This window comes from Taeniopygia guttata, chromosome 4 (assembly GCF_048771995.1).
Source record: "Taeniopygia guttata chromosome 4, bTaeGut7.mat, whole genome shotgun sequence".
In the NCBI taxonomy this organism is placed as follows: Eukaryota; Metazoa; Chordata; class Aves; order Passeriformes; family Estrildidae; genus Taeniopygia; species Taeniopygia guttata.
The window spans coordinates 30,787,385-30,811,979 of NC_133028.1; the positions used below are offsets into that span (position 1 = coordinate 30,787,385).

Below are 24,595 nucleotides of genomic sequence, written 5' to 3' on the forward strand. Positions count from 1 at the left end.
CAAATCCAACACACAGAGCAGCAACACAAGGCTTCTCAATGTATCATGGCCCTTGCTGGTGCTTGGGTCACCCTTAGCTCTCATCTAGGGTTTTCTGGTAGTGATGCCTTAGGACATCTTCAGTCCCCTTTTTGAGAAGTGCTCCCTTCCCACCACACAAGCAGCCTTGGTCCAGAGCACGCCCTTTTCACAAGACTAAAATGGGATGGATGGAGTGATATCTTCATTCCCCTGTGGGTCTAAGTGGCAAATATGTCACTGATCATCCCAGGAATGAGACAAATAACAGCAGTTCCTGCACGGACCAGATTCCCTTTCTTTGAAGCAAAATCCTGGGCTGATCCTCATCTTCGCTCTACCTTCTGGTTAAAAATACCTGACCTTGTGAAACTTCACAGCTGCCTCTGGGCAGCCAGCCCCTCCCTGTCCAGTAAAACACCCGTGGAGGTCTACTGAGGACCAGGCAGTTCTGCCTGTCTCCACGTGTGGCTGCCCTTGATCTGATATCCCCCTGATACTGGCTCCTCCTATTTTTAATCTTCTCCCACAGCTTGATAACCTACTTGTTATGCACCTACACGGACACATGCACTAACCTGCCGGGGGGGATGGAGGGCGGGGGCTGGTGGCGGGTGGATGTGGCTGTGCTCACCCCCACCCCCTGCCCAGGAGCTGCGGCGCCGCGCTGAGGGGCTGTAGTGCGGGCTGCTGCTCTCCATCTCCAGTGATGGACGGGCTTTGGATGCTGCTCGCGAAGCAGTGGGAAGGAATGCTCTGTAGTGCCGACACATCTCCCCGGGACTGCTGTTTATCGAGGCGGAGGGAAAACACGCTGCCGTAATATTGAGCTTTTAATAAGTCAGTAAGTGATCAAATAAATCAGCACTTCCCGCACGAAACACAAGCGGTCTCGTTCACCAGCGGGAGGCTGAGCGGCGGCGCTCCTCGCTCCGCTGCCCGCGGTGGTGAAGGAAAACCGTGGGTGAATGGGAAGCTCGGGGTTTCCCTGGCACTCAGCCGTGCGGGCTGCGACTGCGGCGCCTGCCAGGGCGGGGGTGCCGCTGCCGCCGCCACCGCCCCGCCTGTCCGCGCCCCTCCGCGGCTGCGGGCCGGCCGCCCCGCGGTGTCCCCTCACACCCGCCGCGTTACGCAACCGCGGGTCACCGCGGCGGCTCTGGCTGTCCCTCACCTCGGGCTGCCACGGGACACCGTGCCGTGAGCCCGGCCGGCTGGGCCGCCGCGCCCCTCCCGCCCCGCGCAGAGCCGCGCACGGCACCGCCCGCGCTGCGCAGCGGCCGGCGGAGGCTGCGCGGCCCCAGGAGCAGCCCCGCGCTCCCGCCGCGGGCTCCCCGCCTGTCCCCCAGCGGCAGCAGCCCCGTGAGCGCTCCGGGCGGGCGGCGGTGGGTGCGCGGGGCCGGCCCTGGCCGCCAGCACCGCGCCCAGCCCCGCGCTCGGCGGAAAGCAGCCCGCACTGTCAGCCCGTTATCCTGAATGGGAGAGTGATTCCCACGCCCAGTTTGCTCAGAGATTTTCAACAGCTCTATACCGTGCAAGCGAGAAGATTCAGTCAGAAGAAAGTGCCTTCTTTCTAAAAAAAAAAAAAATTTATTTATTTGTTTCTTTATTTACCAGAGCGCCCACCGCACAAGAGGGTAAAGGGATACCCTATTCAGTCAACTGGGTACTCCTCACGGCTGGGCAATGGCTCCCTGTTCCCTACTGTCTTTGAAGCAAATGCTGCTTTTGGGGGACAGGGGATCCAGACATCACCGGGCTCGCAGGGGTGGCACGGGGCATCCCCGCTACCTTTCTCTCTGTCTTCCCTGTGCAGACCGCCCCCGCTGCCCAGGGTGCGGGGGAGGAAGAAAGGCTGCGGAGGAGGAAGGGGGGGCTGCCGAGGCGGTGCGTGTCCCCCCCGCCGCCCCCTCGCTGCGGCAGCACGTGGTGCTCCCGGGACGCGGGTCCTCAGACGCCCCCCCTGCCCAGCCAGCCAGTCTCCTTCGCGAGGAGCTTTTTATAGCAGCCCCGACCCGCTCCCCGATGGGAGGTTTCTCGCCGCGCTCACGTTACCGTGCGGGTGCGATGTTAAATAAAGGAGGGGGAGGAGGGGAAGGGAGTTCGGCGGGCGCCTAATTAAGAGCCGGCGTTAACCAGGAGGGCTAAAAATAGCGCCGAGCGCTGCAAGCCACCCAACCGCAGACAGCAAGCCCCGTCGATCCCTGCCGCGCCTCCGCCGGTGAATGGAGCGGCCGGCTCTGAATGGAGCGGCCGGGAGCATGAATGGGGAAGCGGAGCGCGGCGTGAATGGGGCGGCGCGGGCGCCGCGGGGGGGCGCTGTGGCGCCGCGCGGCAGCAGCTGGAGCCCCGGCCGCGCACGTGCCGGCGCGGGGGCGGCTCGGTGTCACCTGGCGGCAGCGGTGGCGGCGGGCGGGGCGGCGGCGCGGGCGGGCTATAAAAGTGTCCCGCCGCGGCACATGCACACTTCGGGGAAACTTCCTGCCGGAGCGCCGGCCGCCATGGGAGGTGCGCCCGGTCCTGCCGGCCCCGCTCCGCCCTAGGGCGGGCAGCCCCGCGGCGCAGGGCGACCGCGACCCCTGACCTGCCCTGCCCCGCCGGAGGCTGGGCTGGCGAGCGCGCCCGCCCCGCCGGTAGCCGGTTGTGCCCGGGGCGGCTCGGTGGCAGGATGAGAGTGAACGAGAGCGAGCTGAACAGCTCCGTCCTCCCGCGGGACCCGCCGGCCGAGGGCGCCCCGCGCCGCCAGCCCTGGGTGACCTCCACTTTGGCCGCCATCCTCATCTTCACCATCGCGGTGGACCTGCTGGGCAACCTCTTGGTCATCCTCTCCGTCTACCGCAACAAGAAGCTGCGAAACGCGGGTAAGGGGCGGCGGGGAGGCCCGGGGCGCCGCCCGGGCTGGGGTGGGTGGGGGTCCCGTGGCCTCTTCGCCTGCCGCTGAAACTTTCCCCGAGCGCGGAACTCCGGGCTTGGGCTCTTTGTCTCCATCCCCAGCTGGCGGTTATAGGCTGTGACAGATGCCAAGAGCTCCGTCTTTCCTGCCGAGTCGGTAATCGAGCGGGAAAGGGTATTTTTAGCTCCAGTCACTGAATCCTGGTGCTATTTTTAGCTCTCGGCAGTTCCCACCTAGCAAAAGAGAATGGCGAGTAAGTAGTATTTAAGAATTAAATTTAGGCATGGTATCGGGGATGCTGCCTTGGCATACAGTGTGTGTCGGTGCATGCTGGATGCTATTCTTCTGATTGATTTTCTTTGAGTTACAGAAATGTCTTCAGTAACAAATTCTATGGTTGGAGCTTCAAATCAAGCGAATACGGAGTTATAAACATTGCAGGATTCAGACAATTCCCTCCCCCCACCTTTGTTCGCCTCCTACTTGCTGTCTAGGTCTTTTGCGGAATGGAAAACATCTAACAGAAAACAGCTTTAGGCACTTTTAAAAAAAATCAGTCTCTAATTTTGACAGGATAGAATCTGTGCTGGTCTATTGAGTAAATCCCTCTTAGTTCATGGATTATTGGTCAGACAGGCAGGAACTTCTTCAGATTCATTCTACTTTATCATGTCAGACCAGCTGCTGCGCACGTGTACCAAATCTGTGCGCTCCAAACCCTATGCATCTTTCATTGAAAAAAAATACAGGAGCATGGGAGGAGAGCTGTAATAAAAGCAGAATTTCACTGCTGAAAACTGAAAAGCTGCCTTTATTTCTTTTCACAACTGGGCTGTCAGGGTCTTCATTACTACTGCACTAAGTTAATTAGTTAATGCTTTAAAATTCCTCTGAGGGGGAACTTGAGCCTGGGGTTTGAGCTAGCCTAAGAAAGGTATCTAGTATTGGACTCTGGCAAACAGTGGCATGCTTATCTTTCTAAGGTTAATTCAGGTAATTCTAGTGGGTTGTCTGCTTCAGTTTCATTCAGCCATAGTGGAAATCCACACACAAGATCAAAATGAAGAGTAACAGATTTTAATTTTTTCTTCCCTACAATTGCCACTGGTGTAAATTCTGAAAGCTATATTATCTTCCTGCTTTCATTGGCAGAAATTTCATTCACTGGAGCTGTTAGGGTAACACGTGCATGTAACTGAGAGGAGACTCCAACTCCAGAAGTCCAAGTGAGCACTTGACTACCCTTGTTCCCGGGAGCATTTTTAGATGGAGGGAGACAGGATTGAGACAGGCCTATTACTTGGGTTACTCTAGGGGAATGGGTGATATTGTCCTCCTCCTTAATTAATAAATCGATGCTTTAGCCCCTCTGTGGGTAGTTTGCAGTATGGATAAGTCTGGTACAGTCTGAAATAAACATGGTGTGTTTTTTGTGGAGACATAACTGAATCCTTGGGCTCTCTGTATGCACATAATCTCTGCTGTAGATACTGTGTAATTCCTCCTGAATCAAAACACGTGCTCACTCTTACTGCATTTCTTGTTCTTGCCTTTTCTGTCATAGTGACTGTTAAGAGCTGCAATAAACTGGCAACAGCTAGGAGAGTAGAGCATTCTTCTGAACATAAATTGTTTGAGACTGGAACATGAACTAGATAACTGCTTGACCCTCTGAAATGAAGGATTAATTAAAACAAGAACATACTTGGTACAATGTGGTGAATAGTTTATAGTCTTGATTTAGGAAAAAATAAGAGCAAGCTTTTAAAGTTCTTAAGTTTGAGGTTTTTTTCTTTAAAATATGGGGGGGGGGGTTAGTAAATGGATTAAAGGAATTTTTGGAAACAAGTTTTAAAAAGGTGTTGTAAGTGTTCTTGACTAATCCTACAAAAACCTGTGCCTAGGAATAACTTTATTTATGAGCACCACTATTTAATTGGGCACCACTGTTTAACTGAGCCTTCAGTTAGGGCTTACTCAGGCAAATAAATTTATAACAGGGAGCAAGTTATTTAGAAGACCCTGGCCTCATATATGTAAGTTTGAAGACTAAAGTCTCCCAAGTCTTGGTTTCCTAATTCAGATTATTCAGGAAGAGATTACATTGAAAATAATCTGATTTATCCATACAACTAATTTATAACTTGGTAATGCCAAAGGCAGTTACAACTTTTTACAGAAATGTAATAAGAAAGAAACTTCTACTTTTGCAACAACTTATATTAATTAAGTCTTGCTGGCACATTTATTGAGGAAAAAGGACACAGGATGAAAATTCCACTGGAAAAAGGTCAGGGAGGAACAGAAGATACCTCCTGAAGAAAATGTATCTCAATGAAGATTTTCTTCCCTCTTTGCAAGAGAGGACTAACAGAAATAAGGAGTATTTAACCCTTTCACAAAAAAAGGTGGATTTGGTGGGGGAAAACATCTCTCATCTCTGTCCTACTCTCTATTGTATACTTATGTATTGGAAGATACTGCAAATTGAACCTGTGGACGTACAATTTAAAAAGTGCATTGGGGAATAGTAGGAAGGCCTAGAAAAACCTTCTCAACAAGTGGTGTAACCTTCCTGACAGTCAGAAGGTTAGTAAAAGACACTGATCAAAGCAGAGAAGTCAGTAACTCAAAGAAGTTTGTCTCAGCAAGCGAGGAGTGTCTGATACTACAGACTCCTTCATAGGCACAAGCATGGCTTCAATAGATGCTCTCCTAGACACAGAAGCTGATGATGCAACTGGTAGGATCCTCTTTTATTTAATGTACTTGACTTGTAATAAGTTTCATAGTTCTGGTCTGTTAATTCTTTTATGGTGGCTTGTAATCGAAGAGGTGCCTGACACCAATTCAGTCCTGATGGGAATGGCTGCAATTTGAAGCTGACCTACACAAAGACTGAATTTGGTTTATGATATATGTAATCTTTTAACTTTGAAACAAAGTTCAAGGGAAACATTCAAGGCATAAGGATTTTAATGACCATATCTTGGTAGCATATTCATGCAGCTTGAACTTTAAACTGCTGTGCCTTCTTTAATAGCTAATTTTTGAAAAGAATCAGAGCAGATCATTTTTAAAAAGTTTTGTGTAAATCATTGTCTCATTTACCCTTATATTCATAGATCAGAAATAAGGTCATTCAACAGATCCACCCTGGGAAGATGCAATAACTAGCTTTAGGGAAGGAGTATTGAAAAACTGTTAGTACTTTTAACAAGTGAAATTTCTACTTGAAACTGTCAGCATCGAATCAGAGCATCTCAGAAAACTGAGGAGATCATTTAAGTGATTTATGTAATACTACACACAAATTTGGTGATTGCTGGTATCCTTATGCCTTTGTTGTTACCCACACCAAGAAAAACAATGCATCAAGAACAAGGTGAGGGAGCAGTTCTAAGTCCTTGACTATGGAGATTAGTTTTCTGGTAGTGACATTAAAATGTCAACACACACCTGTTCTTTTGGTGACAGGTGGATTTGGGTATTCAGTGTTTGCAGGACTGGACCATTCGAAAAGTCAGTGATGAAAGTTTTCTTGAATGGTATTACACCTCTTGTTCTTCTTTCTCTTCATTTTGAAACTCTTGGCCTGGTGGGTTGCTTTTTTTCTGGGTGCTTCATGTGCTGAGGTCCAGAGGTTCCCTGACTGCCCCCTCCAATGGAGTCCAGTGTGGGAAGGGAGGCCCAGCAGGCTCAGCCTCACTCCTGTGTGCCTGTCCTGTCTGCTAGCACTTGGCATGGCTTGGGATAGTCCAGGGGCTGGTGCCAAGCTGGTAACCAGCACCTACTAAATCAGGGCAGAAAGCTGCATTCACCTGCTTCTCACTGATCTCTGTTCTGTGCTAGGTGTATTTGGGTTTTTGTACTTTTTTTCTAGTTTTCCACGTCCTTGGCCCAAATGTTTTGTTGCTAAAACTGTGTTACTAGTGAAGAAGGCATAGAGGAACTTTGACATTGCTGAGGCCCCAGGGCCCTGGGCAATTAACTTCACTAGGACTGCACACATGCTTAAACTTACCTATGTGTGGTAACTACTTTTCTGAATGAGATGACAATGACAAAGGGAAAAATCCCCAATGTTTGTATGCTCAGCCTGCCTCACCTGCTTTAGATCCCAAGAGTTCTGTGAAGACAGCTCTGTGAGTGCTCAAAAGAATACAATGAACTCAAGGGTAATATTGAGTTAGGGTAACCTCTAAAATCTCTTCAGATCAGTGAAGTCACTCTTGAAAGCACTAAGTAACACAGCTACTTATGATTTTTTTTTTTTTTCATTCTTTGCTGAATATTGCAGTCATTGCAGAATTAGGGTTGGGAATCTATCAATAAGAATTTCATTTCGGGGACTTTTCAAACTAGCCCTGGGTTTTGATTTAAGCAGTGTAAGAATCTAGTTGAAGAGTGCTCCTCTCTTAATGCATCTTCTAGAATAAAAATTTTTAAAATAATGGAGCTATCTTTTGATAACTAGATTGGAGATATTATCAGCCTTTTCAGAAAAAATGTTGTTCTTGATGATGTTTTGTTTTTTAGTTTTAAAATTATAATGTTAAATGCTCTAGTAAAGCTTGTTTTGTCTAATAAATGAAACTCCTTTTGTGAATTGAGACTAATGAAATCATTCTTTTTGTCACAGGTGAACCTTGGACTTCATTTTGTGCCCTGAGAGACTATGGGTAGCCCGACAAATCCTTGACTCAAGGAAGAGAGCTTAGAAGATCAAGTCATAGCACAAATTCAGGGTTCTGATAAAAACTGAGATGTTGATGGCAATGAACATTATTTCAGAAATTAATAACTTCCAGTATTAAAAATGGTAAGCTGTTTGGGAGAAGGGAAAAAGTCTAGAGGAGATGCTGAATTTTGCCAGTTGTTGAACAGAAGTGAGGATAAAAATACAGTTTCAATAAAGTTGTTCCTCAGACTGGTTTTGATTGAATAATTTACTGAATCAAAGATTTGCTTCAAAGGCTTGTTGAAATGGTGCTGTGCTGTTAGTGACCCAAAGGTAGAGGTGAGTATTCCAAATAATTAATATTACTAATGTGTCCGTCAAGCTCAGGTATTTATTCTTTTTGCAAGATTCTGCATTTTGAAGTTTTTAAAGACACTGCTTTTTCTAGCGTAGCTGCTGCCAGTGGGCAGTGATACTCATATGCTCTACTATTTGCTGTCCCTGTTAGGTTATTTTTGAGGAGTTTTCCGTTTTCTCATAAAGTTTATTTTCATCTTTCATTTTTTCATTAGCAGTATCCGATTTACTTCTGCTCTTATCTCTTTCCTATTTCTTTTCACGCTATCCACTTTTCTTTCATAACATGGACACCTCATGTCTTTCCAGCAGTCAGACATCAGCAGGTCCAAGTTAGTGACAGAAAATGCTACCAAGAGTAGGCATTCAGTGCTGGTGTGGCGATGTCCATTCTGTTTCTCTGGTGAGGCTTGCTTTCCTAGGGCAGTAAAAACCTTGTGGTGTCAATTCAATGCTAGGCATCACAGTTAAGTTTTGCAAGGTCAATAAGAACTTGCCTCCCTTGCTGTTGGCAGTTTCTCATGTAGTCACATCTCTGAGCTGCCTTAAATACCGCGTGTCTGCTCCTGAGAAACAAATTAGACCTCTGTTTCAGGAGGACAGGTGTTACTAACAATTCCTCAGGATAACTGAAAACAAATTGTTACCAAAGCAAAAAATGTTTGCTTATTAAACGAACAAATTAAACATTTAATGTGCATAGTTAAGTAATGCTTGGTATTATAATACAAATGCTGCTACTAAACAAATCCAAAGTTCTTTCCAAATCTAGCCCTCCTGAAGTCATAGGTAGACAGGTGGGATAATCAAGGTTTCTGCATTAAATGACAGAAAAAAGGTCTGATTAGCTTCTTACTTTTTAAAACTAGATAAAATTTTTATTTTATCTAGTTTTAAATAACTAGATAAATGAACTTCACCATTGCCCTTAAATTCCAATGACAAGCATGCTACAATTTTTTTTTCAAATAGAGCAGCAACTGAAAGTAATCAACAAAGCTGTTTACAACATTTAAATAGTAACTTCTGTAGCTTCTAAGTAGCTTTGTGGTAGTCACTGAGCAGTATGTCTAAAAAGTTTTTTTTTTCAAATAGAGCAGCAACTGAAAGTAATCAACAAAGCTGTTTACAACATTTAAATAGTAACTTCTGTAGCTTCTAAGTAGCTTTGTGGTAGTCACTGAGCAGTATGTCTAAAAAGTTTCATGTTCTGTAGGTTTTTTTAATGAGGAGGTAAACTTCCCTTCCTTGAAGAAGCACACGAGAAGTAAAAATTTTCAGTTCATTCTTCTAGTTTTATAAATTTCCTAATACAGTACCAGGCTGTGTAGTTAGATATGCTTTTTGAAGAATAGGTATTACGCTACAGGCCTTAATAAAAATTCAGGTCTTGATTATATCAGAGAATCCTGTGCGAGTTGGGAACTTGAATTTGGTTGTTTGGGTTTTGGGCAGGGTGGTGGGTTGGGTTTTCTTGGTGTTGGAGGACTCATCTTTTCCATTGCTAGAATTCCAGTAAAGTCCTTCAATGCTTCATTTGGACTCTCTACCCTATCCTAAGAAGCCCTGTTTTCTAAAATGAGAGAAAACAGAAGCAGCCAATTTTAAACACTTATATGTGTGACCAAGCACTGCAATTCTCTAGTCAAACACAGGCTAAGCAGCTGGAAAGGTTTATGGATGGTTTCAGGTTAATTATATTTTCAGTTAACACCTTCAAACTGACTGTTCAGCTACCTTTATTGTGAAAGCTGGACTGGATATGTACTTTTTTCATTTAGGCCTACAGAAACCCTATTCAGCATGATGTGTACATGGTATTCTATACCTTGTGCTGAAGTATAAGGTGTGTTTATATAATTTCACCATGGGATTGTTTGTTTGTTTGGGATTTGGTTTTGGCTGCAGATGCAAGGTTAGAAAAACTGATTTGTATGCAGGGAGAGGTTACCAAGTAAAGGTTGTTTGCCCCTGTGCTGACAGAGGTCTGCTCCATGCTTGGTATTCAGGTCAATGTGACTTGTTTTTTACTCAGCTGTTTCAGATTGTGGTGCAGCTGCCAGAACTTTGTTACTCAGCCACACAAAGTGGCCAGCTCTGTGGAGATGAACCAAAGTGGTCAATGGGCATGAGTATAGGGATCAGGTTTGAAAATTGATATCCAGTCACACCATGCAGAAGTTTCACCAGGTCTTTGCATTCTGGGAAAAAAAATTATTAATTTTCTTTTTCCCCAGTAGTGACTATAGGTTTCATTTTATGTTTCTGTTTTCCAGAATGACTGATAAACAGTTTTCTACTCCTTAGTCTAACTTGATTTTTAAGGACACATTCATCTCCTTCTCTGTACTTGGGAGACAAAAGTATTTTCATTTTCACTGGTGAAAGAGTCCAGTACAGCTAAGCTGTGACATTTTTATTAAGAATACTTTGAAAATGTGCAATATTATGAAGAATCAAAGTTTGAATAAATGCAAATCAATCATTTACTTCAGTTGCATTTTTGTTTCATTTTGGGTGAAGAATTCATAGTCTTTAAATAAAAAGGTTTGTGTATTTTACATTAATATGTCCTGTCATAAGTATAGTAATTATTTTCATTAAAGATGTCTCCAGATTCTTTCTGACAGTGTTATGATGAGGTCTGCCTTCTGTAATTTGAGTATTGCAATGTACTGCAACTAACATGCAGGTTCATATAATTTAATCTACTTTTTAAAACCTAGGTTATTCCCCACATTCCCATTATTCTGTATTACATCTGAACCTTCCCTGAATCTGTCACTGAATTAGCTCTCACTTAGAGCACAGGACTGAATGGCACCTTTTCAATCATCAAATACAGCTTTCAGGTGCTGTAGGTATTCACAGAAATCCTTTTGGAGTCACCTTGCCCCAACGGAAGATGAGTGTTAATACATTGGAAGGTGGCTCAGTGAGGTTTTGGATGCTGCATTCCTTGAAGTGTTCAGGGCCAGTTTGGATGATGGTGTAGTGGAAAGTGTCCCTGCCCACAGCAGGGGTTTGGAACTAAATGATCTTTAAGGTTCCCTTCAACCCAACCCATTCTATCATTCTCATTGCCTGAATGTATTTTTTGTCAGTTTATATGCCTTTGCTGTTGTACCAATATTACATAGCATTGCTATTCCTGTAATGAGAATAAAAGTATCACCTCTTGACTGTTGCTTTGCTAGTCAAAGAAAGGTTGATACAAATTCTGTTAGTTTTCTTCAAAATAACCTTTCCACTTTGCAAGGGAGCACCATCTCCAGATGTATGCCTGATCTCTGGAAATAACTTCCCTAAAAGTGAAATCCTGGTTTTACTGAAATCAGTAGCAAATCTCTTACCAAGGTCGGTGCCTGTTTCATTTCACTTTTTATCTCTGCAATACTTGCCAGTGAGTAAGAAGGCTGATCTACTGCTCATAGCCTTAAACCCCAAGTGCAGTAAGCAGAAAACTCTAGGGCTGGAATAGGCTTTTTCTTGGCTCACTAATAGTGTTGTAATAAAGTTGAATAAAGACAAGGGTCATAAATGCCTGACCTATATATCCTTAGGTGGGTGCATTGTAGGAAGCCACTTAAAATTTCATATATAGTAGGTATGCAAGCTATTAAGTCTGGAAGTTGATGCTTCAAGAACATACTTGGGAATAAAGAAAACACAAGAGACCACCAATGATTGCTTCTGCAATGCTGTCCTTTGTAGGGTTACAAATGGGAATTATTTCTTAGGACAAAGACAGTTGTACTGGAGTTGTCTGGTCAGATCACACAAGTATATTCTTGATATATTTGTCCTTTCTACTTTCTAGGAACTCATTGTTCTTTATTACATTCATTAATCAGAGTAAATTGGTGATTTGCTGCTGTAGCCTTACTGTATAGATGGGTATTTCTGTTGTGAATTATATCATCATATATGTATGATATTCCTTTGGAAATTTCTCAGTCTGGCTGTCTCTGACCACTAACTTTTCAGTTGTTTTTTTTTTTTTTTTCTCCCCTTGTCTGAAGAACTGTACTGTTGAGAATCTCTTCAGGGTTTATAAACCCATCTTACTCTCCGTTCCTGATGAGGTAACACATTCCAACATCTGTTGCTAAAGATTTTCATAGCATTGGTGGTGTCTTGTCTTGGGTATGTACAGAACCACATTTATATTAAAGCACACGTAAATCCTACTGATTTTTACCATGTTGCAGAAGTTATTCAAGCCAACGGTTGCCTAATTTTGTGTAGTTTGCGTTCATGAATTTTTTACAGATACATGCAGAAATATTTCCTCTAATTTAGTGGTTTTTGCAGAAAGGACCTTTTCATTTAACCTTTTTTTTTTCCTACTGCAACATCTGCTGGCACATAACTCATACTTCTGTGTATTGCTTGGGGATATACACACTCCAGAAGTTAGTCTCTCATACACAGGAGAACAATATTTAGCATTTCTGAGGGTAGAGAGGACAGTAATCTTTACCTTTGCTGCATCTAGACACAGGTGGTGGCTTTAGTTCTTAGGATAAATTAGAAGAATTTGGGTGTGTTTTAATTCATGGTTATTGCGACAGCTTCCCATGGGAATTTTTGTATTTGTGAGTATCATGTACACATAATCTTCACTGGCCAAGCTCATTCTAACTGTTGTGGATGCAGGCTTTCAGGACTGCAGAGTTAACAAAGTAATCCTCATCAAGCTCAGTAAAAATGTTTCATCTCTGTATACTGGTAAGTATGGACAAGACAGCAATTTGTGTCTTAGCATACATTAGATATCTAATGTAGAGCTCAAAATGCAGTTAGATTTTCTTGCTTTTGCAGCAAAGGTTTTTGAACAATTTTTGGCAAATAATTGGTTGTTTTGTGTTTTCACTTCCAGATTTTTTGTATATACTATTGTTTTTTGCAGATGTTCTGATTCCTTTTTCTCTTGCCCCTTCAGTTCATCCCACTACTGCAATGCCTGATAATGACTATGAACATTTTGTTGGTTGGTGGGAAACTGCCTTGATTTTCTTAATTTTTGTAGCATCATACTTGTCTTCTTTGTAGGCAATCTCCAAAAGTATTTTGTATTTACGTATCCACTTCTGTTCAATTATTTCTTTCTGCATATTCCTATGAATTTGACATGCTTCTGCTCATCATACATTTGCACTTCAGATGATCCATACCCACTGGGTATTGTGCCGAGGATGGCATGAAGATGACCATTGAAGAACAGCTTTTCACTTGTTCTGCTAAATTGTTTGCTGCTGAATATCTTGTTTTCCTTTGGTTTTTTTTTCCCCTACATTTTTCCACTGAGTGTGGATATCAGTTTTTTTCTGAAAGGCTCTTATTTTAGAGTTGTTGTTGACTCAAGTCTCTCCCTCATGGTCCCCTTTACATGTTCTGTCAAAGCTGATATTTATACTCTCTGTAAAAACAGAATTCTGAGATGCTGCAGAATTTTTAGGGGCATTAGGAATACTATCATTTTAAATGAAGTGCTGCTTTTGTAATTATTCCTGGTAAGAATTTGTAATGCATAATTTGTGACAATTTAGGGGAGATTATACAGTTGTGCAAAGCTTGCACTTGTACCTTGTTAATACCACTTGTAGCTATTCTTATCTGCAATGTGACCTAAAGGTGTGGCTGAATCTTACAAATGTGGACATGCAGAAGTACGAATGGAAAAAAACAAGGTGTACAAGATAAGTTTAAGTAACCTAGTGGGCCTAGAATTTGTAGTCTGCTTGTTGTTGGTGCTTGTTTTGTACTGGGATGTCCCATCTATCCCAAGAGTGATGTATCTTTTCATTGCAAGCTTTTTTCATTGCTAGTGGGTGTTTTGTTTTTCTTTTCTCAAGCTATTGCAGTGGCAGGCCTTTGCTGCCAGAATGTTTTCTGGGGTAAAGCTGCCTGAGCATGTCTTTCTAGTGCAGACATAACTATCACCAAAGCAGTGAATTGATTTCTAAGATCTTTTGCTTATATAGGTATTCATATTATCTCCTCTCCCGATATTTACTCAGAAAACTTTCTTGATGAAATTCGGATTTCAGAGATCTCACCTGTTTCTGTCTTTTGAATTGCTGATCATTTGTTGTGATGACTGGACAGAATATTTGCTTACTTTACTCAAAAACAAGAAACTTGCTTATCTTGCAAATAAATTTCAAATAATGGATTTGCTTGTGTTGTTTTTGGTCTACTCTCTTATACTGGTATTCCAATGAAGTAAATTAAATTTTCAGTAGTAACATTGCAAGGCAGCTCCAGTATGTTCCATTCAAGCTAATACCTATATATTTGAAGCATTATTTTAAGGATTTTTTTTGTTGGAACATTTTTACATATTCATTTCATAAGTGCAAATGCAGTATGTGATCAAATACTTTTTTATAGAAACACAAAATGTTGACTTTTTAGTAGACTGGAAATAAGTGACTGTCCGATTATCATCTGTAAAGTAAAATTGTTTTGTCTTCTATATTCAGAAACTCTGAGCCTATACTGAGGTAAGAAAAGAGTTATATGAGCTGACAATTAGGAATGCAGTGTAATGGGAAAAATTGGATTACTATGTGGCTATAGTAGGGCACTTGTAAATCTGTAATCCTAAACCCAGCCTTCCTCTCACAGGTGTAATTACTGAGTTGGTTATTAGAAGTAAGGTACTACTCTCTGCATGGGTACCTGGATGACTGCTTGGGGCTGAAGCCTCTGTTTTAACAGAGGCTGCTGTCAGGATTAAAAGCCCCACCCCACAGGCAGTGATTGCAGCTGCAGTAATTAAGGTGCTCCTGGTGAACAGAAAAGGCCTCACTGCAAACTCACATTCTTTCGAGGTGATTGCAGTCCACAGGGTGCCATTCAGCCAGCAGCCTCAAAATGGTGCTGTTCTTGTATGCTTTAATTTCTCTTGCTTCTGGAAAAGCAATGAGACCCTTCAGAGTCCAGAATATTTCAGGATGAGTTTTTTGTTGTTAGTGTCATTTGATAAGTATATATAGTTGATAAGTATTGATATACTTAATAAGTACCCTGACTTATTTGCCCTGAACTTAATTCTTCAACTTAGTTTTTAGCTCCAACTTGGAATTATTCTTGGCCACCATGCAGAACAGTACATCTGCTCAAGAATACCTCTGCACCATCTGCAAAATGGATGTTCATGGAGCTAGATGCCATCATAAACCTTGTTACAAAGGGGCTTTTCAGAAGGGTCTTGGCTTTTGTTCGCAACATCTTGCTTCCACCAGGTTTCTGATCATCTTAGATTGCACTGTTAAGGGAATACATTTGATTCAGTTCTTACACTTGATCATTATCTGACAGGGATAATGAAACATTTTGTTGCTCATAAGTAAAACAGCATGTTTATTCAGCATGCCCTAAAGGTCTGTATAATACATACAAGTAGGCATAGTTAATTTTGTCCTTTTTTCTTGCCCTTTTTTCCTCTGGAGTGTTAAGCAGCTTAAGGTTGTGTTTCCAGCTCTTCAACAACAAATGGTAGCAGTCTCTCCAATGCTGTTAATTTTGCTCCTTTGGAGGAGCAGACTTAAAAAAATCTTCTACTGAAATCCTAATAAAAGGGCATCAGTTGTCCTTTTGCCTTACTGTCTTCCAGAACCATCTTCCCAGTCCTCTGTAGTCTTCAGTGACTCCGTATCCATTCTCAAAGTTCAGATGTGACCTTCATCTTTCAATCTCTGTCCATATGCTGAATACTAAATTTCTGAGCACTTGCATACATATCACTTCTGTCTTGTTCTCCCTGAGATTTTTGCTTTTAGGACTGTCCTTTTTGTTCTTCTATCTGTCATGAATATTGTTCTATATTTGTTCCCATCCAAAGCTTATAATTCAGTACATTTCATTTGATATTCTCATAGATCTTGCTTTATGTCACGATTTTCAGGCTATCAGTGTAGAAAATATAAATCCATTGTGTTCTATTGCTTTTTGCAGTCCCTAGACAATTTTTTTTCCACACATGATTCTTATATCAAACCATGTTTCATTTTGAACTGTGGCTATGTTTAGGAAACAATGACTTTAAAAATTACACTTTGTTACTTCATATATTCTGCATCTACATCAAATGCCTCCAGTTTACAAATCACTCTGTGAAACACCAGCAGTGTTCAGATATGAAGTCTTTTCTACATGTACAGGTAGACTTGATAGCATTCCAGTTAATGACTACTATTAGTAGTATCTGGAAGAAAGTACAGCAACAATGCAACTTCAGTCAAAACAATTTCCAAAGACAGAATTTTTTTAATAAGTTGGAGAAAGAGTTGAACAATCTGAAATGTAGCATTTAGGATTTACTGGTAAGTATTTGTTGATTCTTGCTGTTCAACTTTTTGTTTGGATTATGGCCATCGGACAATCTGCTTGGAGTTAAGCAGTTTAAACCATTACCTAATGCTTTGTTAATTGTCCAGACAGATGGCTTCTTTTAGTGCATCAGCATTGCCTTCAAAATTTCATGTTGTGCTGGCACTGTTCAGAGAGGAGGGGCTATGGAGAAGGGAATTAATAGGAATTTTGAAATTAGTCTCAGTGAAGTGAAGCAAATGGTAGAATAGTTTTGAATCTGAAATTCCTATTTACTAGTTTTGTGAATCCAGAAACAAAGCCACTGTATGTTTTTTCTGTCACTAGTAACTTTTACTGATACTGTTAACTTGGGTCTAAACTGATCTTTCCCTGATAACACTATAAAGTCCTTCATGCTGTAGTAGTGTATGCATTGTGCAAACCATTGACACCAAAAAAAGGTGACAGAATATGTAACAAAATAATAAGAGTAAGTCCTTTCTATGTATGGAACAAAATTTTACATCCATGTGATTTTTCTCAGAATTCTAGTAGTTGGGAAGCATTTTCCAAGAAAATTAAATACTATCTGGAGTTGACATCAGTCTGTTTTATTTGAACCCATACTGTTTATATGATTGTTGACATTTTTTTGAGGCATATGCACTGCTCATTCAGCATATCAGCTGAGAATTAAATTCCTTATTTCACAGCTGTCTCCTGTTACATCTACTGTTGTAATTCTGTAAAACCCAGTTTCTGAGCCATTTTTGGTCTTCACTGTTTGAGTGATAGTGGCTTGTATGTAGCATTATAGTTCTGCTACTGAATCAGCTTGTTCCAATACTTTATGTTCTCATGAACATTTCTCAGCTTCATTCTGGAACAGTCTTTTGTCCCAGTATGACTGCCAAAGTTCTTTATCCTAAATAACTGCAGAAAGGATCATCTTCCACAGCACCTCTGTGCCGTAAAGAAGCCTTGTAATAGACCATAACTGCAGCTTCTCTTCCAACGTGGTTTTTCATAGAATGAACATATAGTTAATGCATTTAATTTCTTTTACTACATCCCCAATTTTATCATCTTTCTACTTTCTGTCACTCATTCTCTTCAGTGTCTCTTCATATTCTATCTGAATTTGTGTCCTGTCTTGAGCTATTGCATGGATGCCTGTGGTGTCCCTGAATTAGTCTCTTGGTTCTTTTGTCAGTGTTGCACTTATCCACTGTTGATTTTTTTCCCCAAAAAGAATAAAAAAAATATATATTTTGTTTCTAGAATGAGCTTTTTAGTGGAGTATTTTTTTAAATATCCTTTTTCTTCAGAACAGTTAATTTGATGGCATCGCCTATTTGATCATCTAATCTTAAATTTTGCTTAAGTTATATGTATAGACTCTTCTTATTTCTTAATAGTTATGTTAGGATCTTCATGATCAATACAATGCCCACAGCTTCTCAAGGAATTTCAGGTGCTGCATAATGAGATTTGAGTGATGGATGCATGTTCTGACCATGCCTAGTTTAGCATATTTAGGTATAGCAAAAAGGAAGCTTTTCAACTTCAGTGGTGCTGTAGTACTTTTAGAGGGAAAGTATTAAGAACTATCCTTATTCTGGACTGTTGCTTCACTAAGGTCATTTCACCTTGGGCTTTTTGGATCCTTTCACATCTTACATGTGTCAGGTAAGACAAAAGTGAGTATCCATAATAATGCAGCATGTTGACTTCAGTCACTTTGAAAAGTTAGAGAGAACCTCTAAATATTTTGAGGGATACTAATCTGAATCCCAAGCTTTATATGCTGTTTATTCTGTAGTACTTTAGAGGTGAGGCATAGATTTTTGAATTCGTGTTTGGGGTAAGTAATCTGTTCTAAATATGGGAAATTGTGATTTTATTTCCCACATTTGTGACCCATTACTTCAAGACTTGTGACTTTATATGGAGTGCAGACTGTTGTCCTGTGTGAGGCCAGGAGTTGGACTCAATGATCCGTGTGGGTCCCTTTCAACTCAGTATATTCTGTGATTCTGTGCTATATCGTTGCACATATTAATTTCTGAACTTCAAGTTTTATACTCTCCCTGCTCTTTTGTTAGTGTTCTATGAGTCTGTCAGTATGGAAATCAGTCTTGATATTCTCATACATTTTTAAACAATTTTTATGCAGCTTGTGAAATTCTGTAAATGTACCTTGTATGATGCATAAATAACTTTGAAACACTTGAATTTTTCTCCAGACATCCTTTATTATAAATTCCTTTTGCTTACAAAAGTCAGTGAATATGAATACTCAATGAATATGTCCAATACACCTTCAAAAAATGAAATTATTCATGTAATGGTTTTTTATAATCATGTACTGACATAACTGAAGTTGCACAGCTGTTTTTGGGTGAGGTGAGAAAATTAAGATAAACATTAGGGGGTGTTTGCTTTATTTTTTTTTCTTTGATTATTCCAAAATGTGTCATTTTGAGAGGCATCAGTTAGATGGCAAGGCTAGGGGATTTCATGAGACTGTGATTCAGCTGACCCTTGGTTCAACTACAGCATAGTCTTTTCAGTACAGCTGTAACTAAACATTTGTTACTGGATTACAGGTACTGGATACTGTGACCTCCCTCTAAAGCACCTTAATTTCCAGCATTTTCATATAATACCATTTAAAACTCCCATGTCCGTTTGTCTTTTTGATCTGGTGTGTCATGAAGATATTTCACTAGTGATACAAGTCCCACAAGTCATGGGAATTTTTTTAGCTTTATGTCAGCTCTTTTAGCCATACTGTTTAGTTGACTTTTCTGCCTCATATTGCTAATCTTCAATGAAAATAGAGCTTTTAGACATTTTCGCTCAAATGACAATTCAAGTAATGTCTAATATGTCCCAGAACATATTTTCTGTCACTTTTTGCATCAGTACCTAAGTCTTGTGGTATTCTTCACTGAGCTGGCCCTAAAATCTTCATTTTACCAGGTGGAGTGTCTTCTCTTCCACTACACTTCATAGCATTCCATACTGTTGAAATCAGAAACTTCACAGAGGATACTGTACTCTTCTATAAGCAGTTGATGGGCTTGAGTTGCAGATCTCTCCTTGCTAGATTGTTCCCATCAAAGAAGTTACCATTGTTTTAAAGTGTTTATCCAAAAAAACACTCTTCTGTACTTGCTGGGAAACCTACAGTGCTGCTTATTTACAGGCAGTTCTGTTTGTTTTCTCCTAAGACCAGCATGTCTGATGATCATGTTCAGAAGACTGCAGGACCTCTGTGAATGGATTTACAGTAAATTTTACAGGTCTCCTTTAGCTTGTGAATTTTTAAACGTCTAATAAAATTGTTTATGTCCTTGTAAACAAGGTGAAATACCAGTCAATGGTGACTATGCATGTGTGAAAATTCTACTGACAGCCATAAAGTAGTCATAAAATATAGGCTTGGCATAGCTTTAAAATCACTACAAGAAAGGCTAATACTGTTTGCTACTCCAGCTATGGTCTTTGCCACTTAAATTTCAGACTTCAGAACTTTCTGGAAAGCTTCTGTTCTGCTGACACTGATGTTTATATGTTGATGTTAATTTTAAGGGCTAATGAGTGACTTTGACTTAGAAGTATTATAATCAGAGAGAATTAACAAGCTTTTTACATTAAAACATTAGTCTGGCACTAGCAGCCAAATGTTCTCTCATAGAAGCTAAGTTAATCAGAGAAGACTCCTGAAAAATCTTGTCCCTGAATAAAATAAGTAGCAGAGCTGAGGTCACAGTAAACCACAAATCAAGCCACTAGCATGGCTCAAAGATTTGTTAACACAGCTGTAAACAGAAATTTTCTAAAAAGAATTTAAGTGGTCCCTCTGTTTATAGTGCAGTGATTAAAAGAATTGAAACTCATGTCCAGTTTAAGGGGAAAGCACAAATATGGAAAGAGTCTTGTTTTCATTTCCACAAGCTTTATCTACCAATTTGAAAAAGTATCCTTTAAACCAGAGGAAAAAGATGAAAGAGGCACATGTTTATGGCAACAGAAATTAAATTACAAAGCAATAGGAATAATATTACCAATTTCATGCTTTTATCTTTACTGCTCATCATGGATTGAGCGTCTATGTAGTAAACATTGCAAAAGCACCAAAAAAAGACTTCCCTCTTAAAAGCGTCACAATTAAGCCATTATGAACTCAGTTTGTGCAATTATTTATTATTTGAGGTCTGATCAAAGCAGTATTCCAGAATTCTCTGCTAATCATTCATTCCAGATGTGTTTCAGAGCCATAACTCATATTACAACTGGGCAAGACTTGGCAGACTGAAAGACTGTTTGGTGTTATGTACTGTGTATATCATATACTAAGGGGAAATATATCCCTATTACGTGATATCTTCTGTATTGCTCAGAACAACACCCCTTACAATAATAATTTAATTTATAATTAATATCTGCATAGCTTTGGGTGCACATTTTCTGCCATCTCTGTATGTGAGAATACAACTACTGATATATTTATCTTCAAACCTAATTTCAGATGGACTGAGTATGTCAAGCTGTTCTTTTCAATTCAGTGTTGTATTTCATCTATTGTATGAAAATCCAGAGCCATCTGCTCCCTTGAATTCAGTTGTGTGGATTTTTTACCTTGAACTGAGATTATCAGTGGATTTTAATAGCTGTGGTATTGCCCACAGTTTTTTGTGTGCAAGTAGGGTGTCTGTGCCTCTACAGAGTTTGGCAGTTGTCGTCTTAATCTGCTTTAAATCAAAAAACCACATCCTTAACTCTTGTTAGTTCCCTCAGCTTTAGGTACTGAAAGGCTGCTCTAAGGTCTCATCAGACCCTTCTCTTCTCCAGGTTGAACAGCTCCAACTCTTTCAGTCTGCCTGCCTAGGAGAGGTGCTCCAGTGCTCTGATCTGCTTTGTGGCCCTCCTTTGGACCTGCTCCAGCAGGTCCACATTGTTCTTACACTGGGGACCCTGGAGCTGGATGCAATATTCCAGGTGGGGTCCCACCAGAGCAGAGGGACAGAATCCCCTCCCTGTCCCTGCTGGCCACGCTGCTCTGGATGCACAAGCCCAGGACACAATTGGCTTTTTGGGCTGCAAGTGCTCTTCGCTGGGTCATGTTGAGCTTTTTTCTGTCAACAATACCCCCGAGTAATTCTTCCTGAGTCAAAGGTATTGATACACCAAGACTGCAGTTCAGAAAAACTGAGAGAGGGAAAGCAAGTACAAGCTTCTGTGCCCTGACTTTGAAGTAGAGAAAACAGCAGGAACGTTGGACTCACAGGAGCATTCTTGTGATAGAACATTCCAGCTGAAGAGTGTGCAGTGTTCATCCCTCCTGTACTGTTATGGGCAAGCACAGAGTTGTGGCGATCTGTAAGTATTAGCAATTTTCTGTTTCTCTCCTTGAGATGAAAGATTTTCTGTGTTTTGGGAGCTACTGACTGGGAAATAATTAATTCTGTCTTCTTCAGAAAAACCTGGATAGGTAGGCATGGCTTTACAGTTTGCTGTAAGGACTTTTTTAGAAATTCAGTTCCTGCTGTCTTTCAAATATAGTCACCTTACAGAGAATTCACATTAAGTTTCTTTTTTTCTTATTTTCACGTGACTTTTTTTTTTGTGAGGTGAAGAAGGCAAAAGGTGGTCTGTGGGTTGTTGTGGTTTAGTTCTTTTTCAGACAGCATTCTTTTTCAGGGCAGTTCCATTTAAACACGTAAACATCTTAAGGATATTGAGTGCCCCAATCAAACAGTGCTTATCCCTGAAGCTAACATATGTTGAAATGCTTTTGCAGTGCTTAGCTATGCATGTCACTACTGAAGTGTCTGGAAATGAAAGCCATTATGAAGATTTTTTTTGTTGTTGTTTTTCTTTTTTTTTTTGTCTAAATTGAATTTAAGATGAAAATGTAAACAAACAGTGCTGACACTAAATTTGCAACAAGTCCCAGGAATACTTCAGTTACTTCAGATAGTTTTGTCTTCATCCTATTGCAACACCTCCACAAAAGCAGATCATGATTGATGTATTAAACATATAGGGAGAAAAATAGCTTCAGTGCCAGTTATACTTGAGAAGAAGAGGCAAAAATATTTTGTTTTCTATCCAGATACTCAAGGCACTTTCTGATGAAATGACTCAACTCTTCTTGTGGTAAACAAAGTATTCAAAATGAAATTCCTAAGACATGTTTTCTAGCAATAGTAACTTGAAGATTTCTTATATCACTGTATCTACATACCTCCTGTACCCGTGCTCCAGTCGCTCAAATACATGGCTTTATCTAAAATCAAAATTTATTCCAGGACACTGCATTCCCCTTTGGCTTATCCTTAGCTGCTTGAATTGTCACAAAAGTCATATTAATAAAGGCAGCTGCTTTTCATCAAAATAAAGTTTGTGATGTTGTTTTTTGTGTACCGTTAGGCCAAAGCTGTGCACATCAATTGCGGTCTAAAATTCAGAAAGAAATTTCAGCTAAATTTTCTAGGGTGTATATGAATTCCCAGGTGGTTCTACGTTTTACCCCATCTTTCGATATTTTTCAAATGAAAGCTCTTATGAATGTTATGAAGCAGCCAGGGTTTTTCTGGTTTCTGAAGGTAAATGGATGGTTTGAAAATGACAAATTTGACCATTTCCAGCAAGCAAATGTTGACTGTTTTGTGTTAGTGATTCCTTCCCCTAATCACATATTTTAAATGGCACTTTTTGCAGGTTTTTTTTAACTCCCAAAATTTTAAAGAGCGTGACTGTCATAAGGGAACATCATTTCTCTTTAGAAATGAGATGAGCTTGCTACCTCAGAGACTGCCAAGCTAAATCTGCCTGATGTATATGCTTTGTGAATAATATCATTAACAACTGCATGAAGCAGAAAGTCTCTTTAGACTCCATCTGCATTGTAGTTATCTAGGATGGAAAAATGTCTCACAGCAGTATTTTAAACAGTTTAGAAATTATATAGCCACAGTGATTGCTGTCTGATTTCTGCCTGGCAAATAGTAGTGACTAAAAAATGAACTATGACATTACAACGGCATTTGAATACTGAATGCAAAGTATGAACATGACCTTAAAATAAAATACGAAATATTTGGATACTTACAATATATATATATTTACACTTTTGTTTGTAGCTTGAAATTATTATTTGTTCCACTCTGCGTCTCTTCAACTGCTTAGTCTTTGGGGAATTTAGAAAGCAGCATTAATAGCTCCCAAAATACTGGGTATGTCAAATTCTATAGGGATGAGAGAAAACAGCTGTAGTAAAATGTCAAGGAGTCCTACCTGACACATGATCAGTTCTACTCATATGACCCTGAAAAAGGATCTCCTCAGCCAATTAATTAATGGATTTCAGAATCTTTCTGCTTAATTCTGTCCTGTAAGGTTATGGAATAAAAAATGAGTTTACATCTATGTGTACAGGAACTTCTTTCTCATTCTCTTCAGTTGTTTCTCTTCCTGCTTCTAATGACATGTGGAATTGAAGAAAACTCAAAAGTATCACCATCAATTTGTGAGAAGCCTGTCTTTGTCACGTGTCTGTGAAGCATATGAAGACTAAAAATACATAATCATTATTCCAATAACATAATATGAGAAATATTCAATTGACCTTTATCCTTCACCCATGACTTTATGAAGAAAATTTTCAAAAGATTTTGACCAGTTAGAAATCTACTTTGGGTCCTGTGAATCGTCTTATTTAGGTTTATGGCAAAAAATGTCTGCATATGTTGAAATGTTTAAAGTTTTTGAAGGCAAAATCTTTAATTTTAAATTGTGTTAGGATTTTTTGCTTCAAGATAGATTATAACTTTGTGAAAAATAAAAAAATACTTCTAATATTTTTAATTGAAAAATAAGGCTTTTTTTTCTGTAGCTTGAAAGCAGCAAGGTATGGTTTAACAATGAAGTTTCCATACTTGTGTGCTTGTGTGTTGAAAACAATATTTATCTCTTTGCTGAAGTTTCATTTGTTTTTGTTTTTTTTTTTTCCTCTGAAAGCACCCTACTGATGTTAATGATCCATTACTCTTTCAGAATACTCAGAGCCTAATTATGAAAGCTTGGTAAGTTTGATATGTTGCCAAATTCACTTTCAGATTCTGTTTCTTTTTTCCTGGTTTGGTCTTGTAGAATTTATTTATTCTTTGTAAACATCCAAGAAAAGCACCTCGGTCTGATGATATTTGAGTAATGATAAGAGGACCCAACCTTGAATGATACACATCACTGTCTAGAACAGTTCCATGTGCATCTAAACAACTTACATGAAAAAAGGAAAAATATATTTTTGATTG

At 40.4% G+C, this 24,595-nt stretch overlaps 1 protein-coding gene across 1 annotated transcript in view; it reads left to right on the forward strand.

Annotated features, from left to right (window-relative positions):
- Positions 1–2,683: 2,683 nt before the first annotated feature.
- MTNR1A (melatonin receptor 1A) overlaps positions 2,684–24,595 on the forward strand; it is a 49,930-nt gene continuing 28,018 nt past the window's right edge. The window contains 1 exon segment of the mRNA NM_001048257.1: positions 2,684–2,876. Coding sequence (NP_001041722.1) covers positions 2,684–2,876 — 193 coding nt within the window.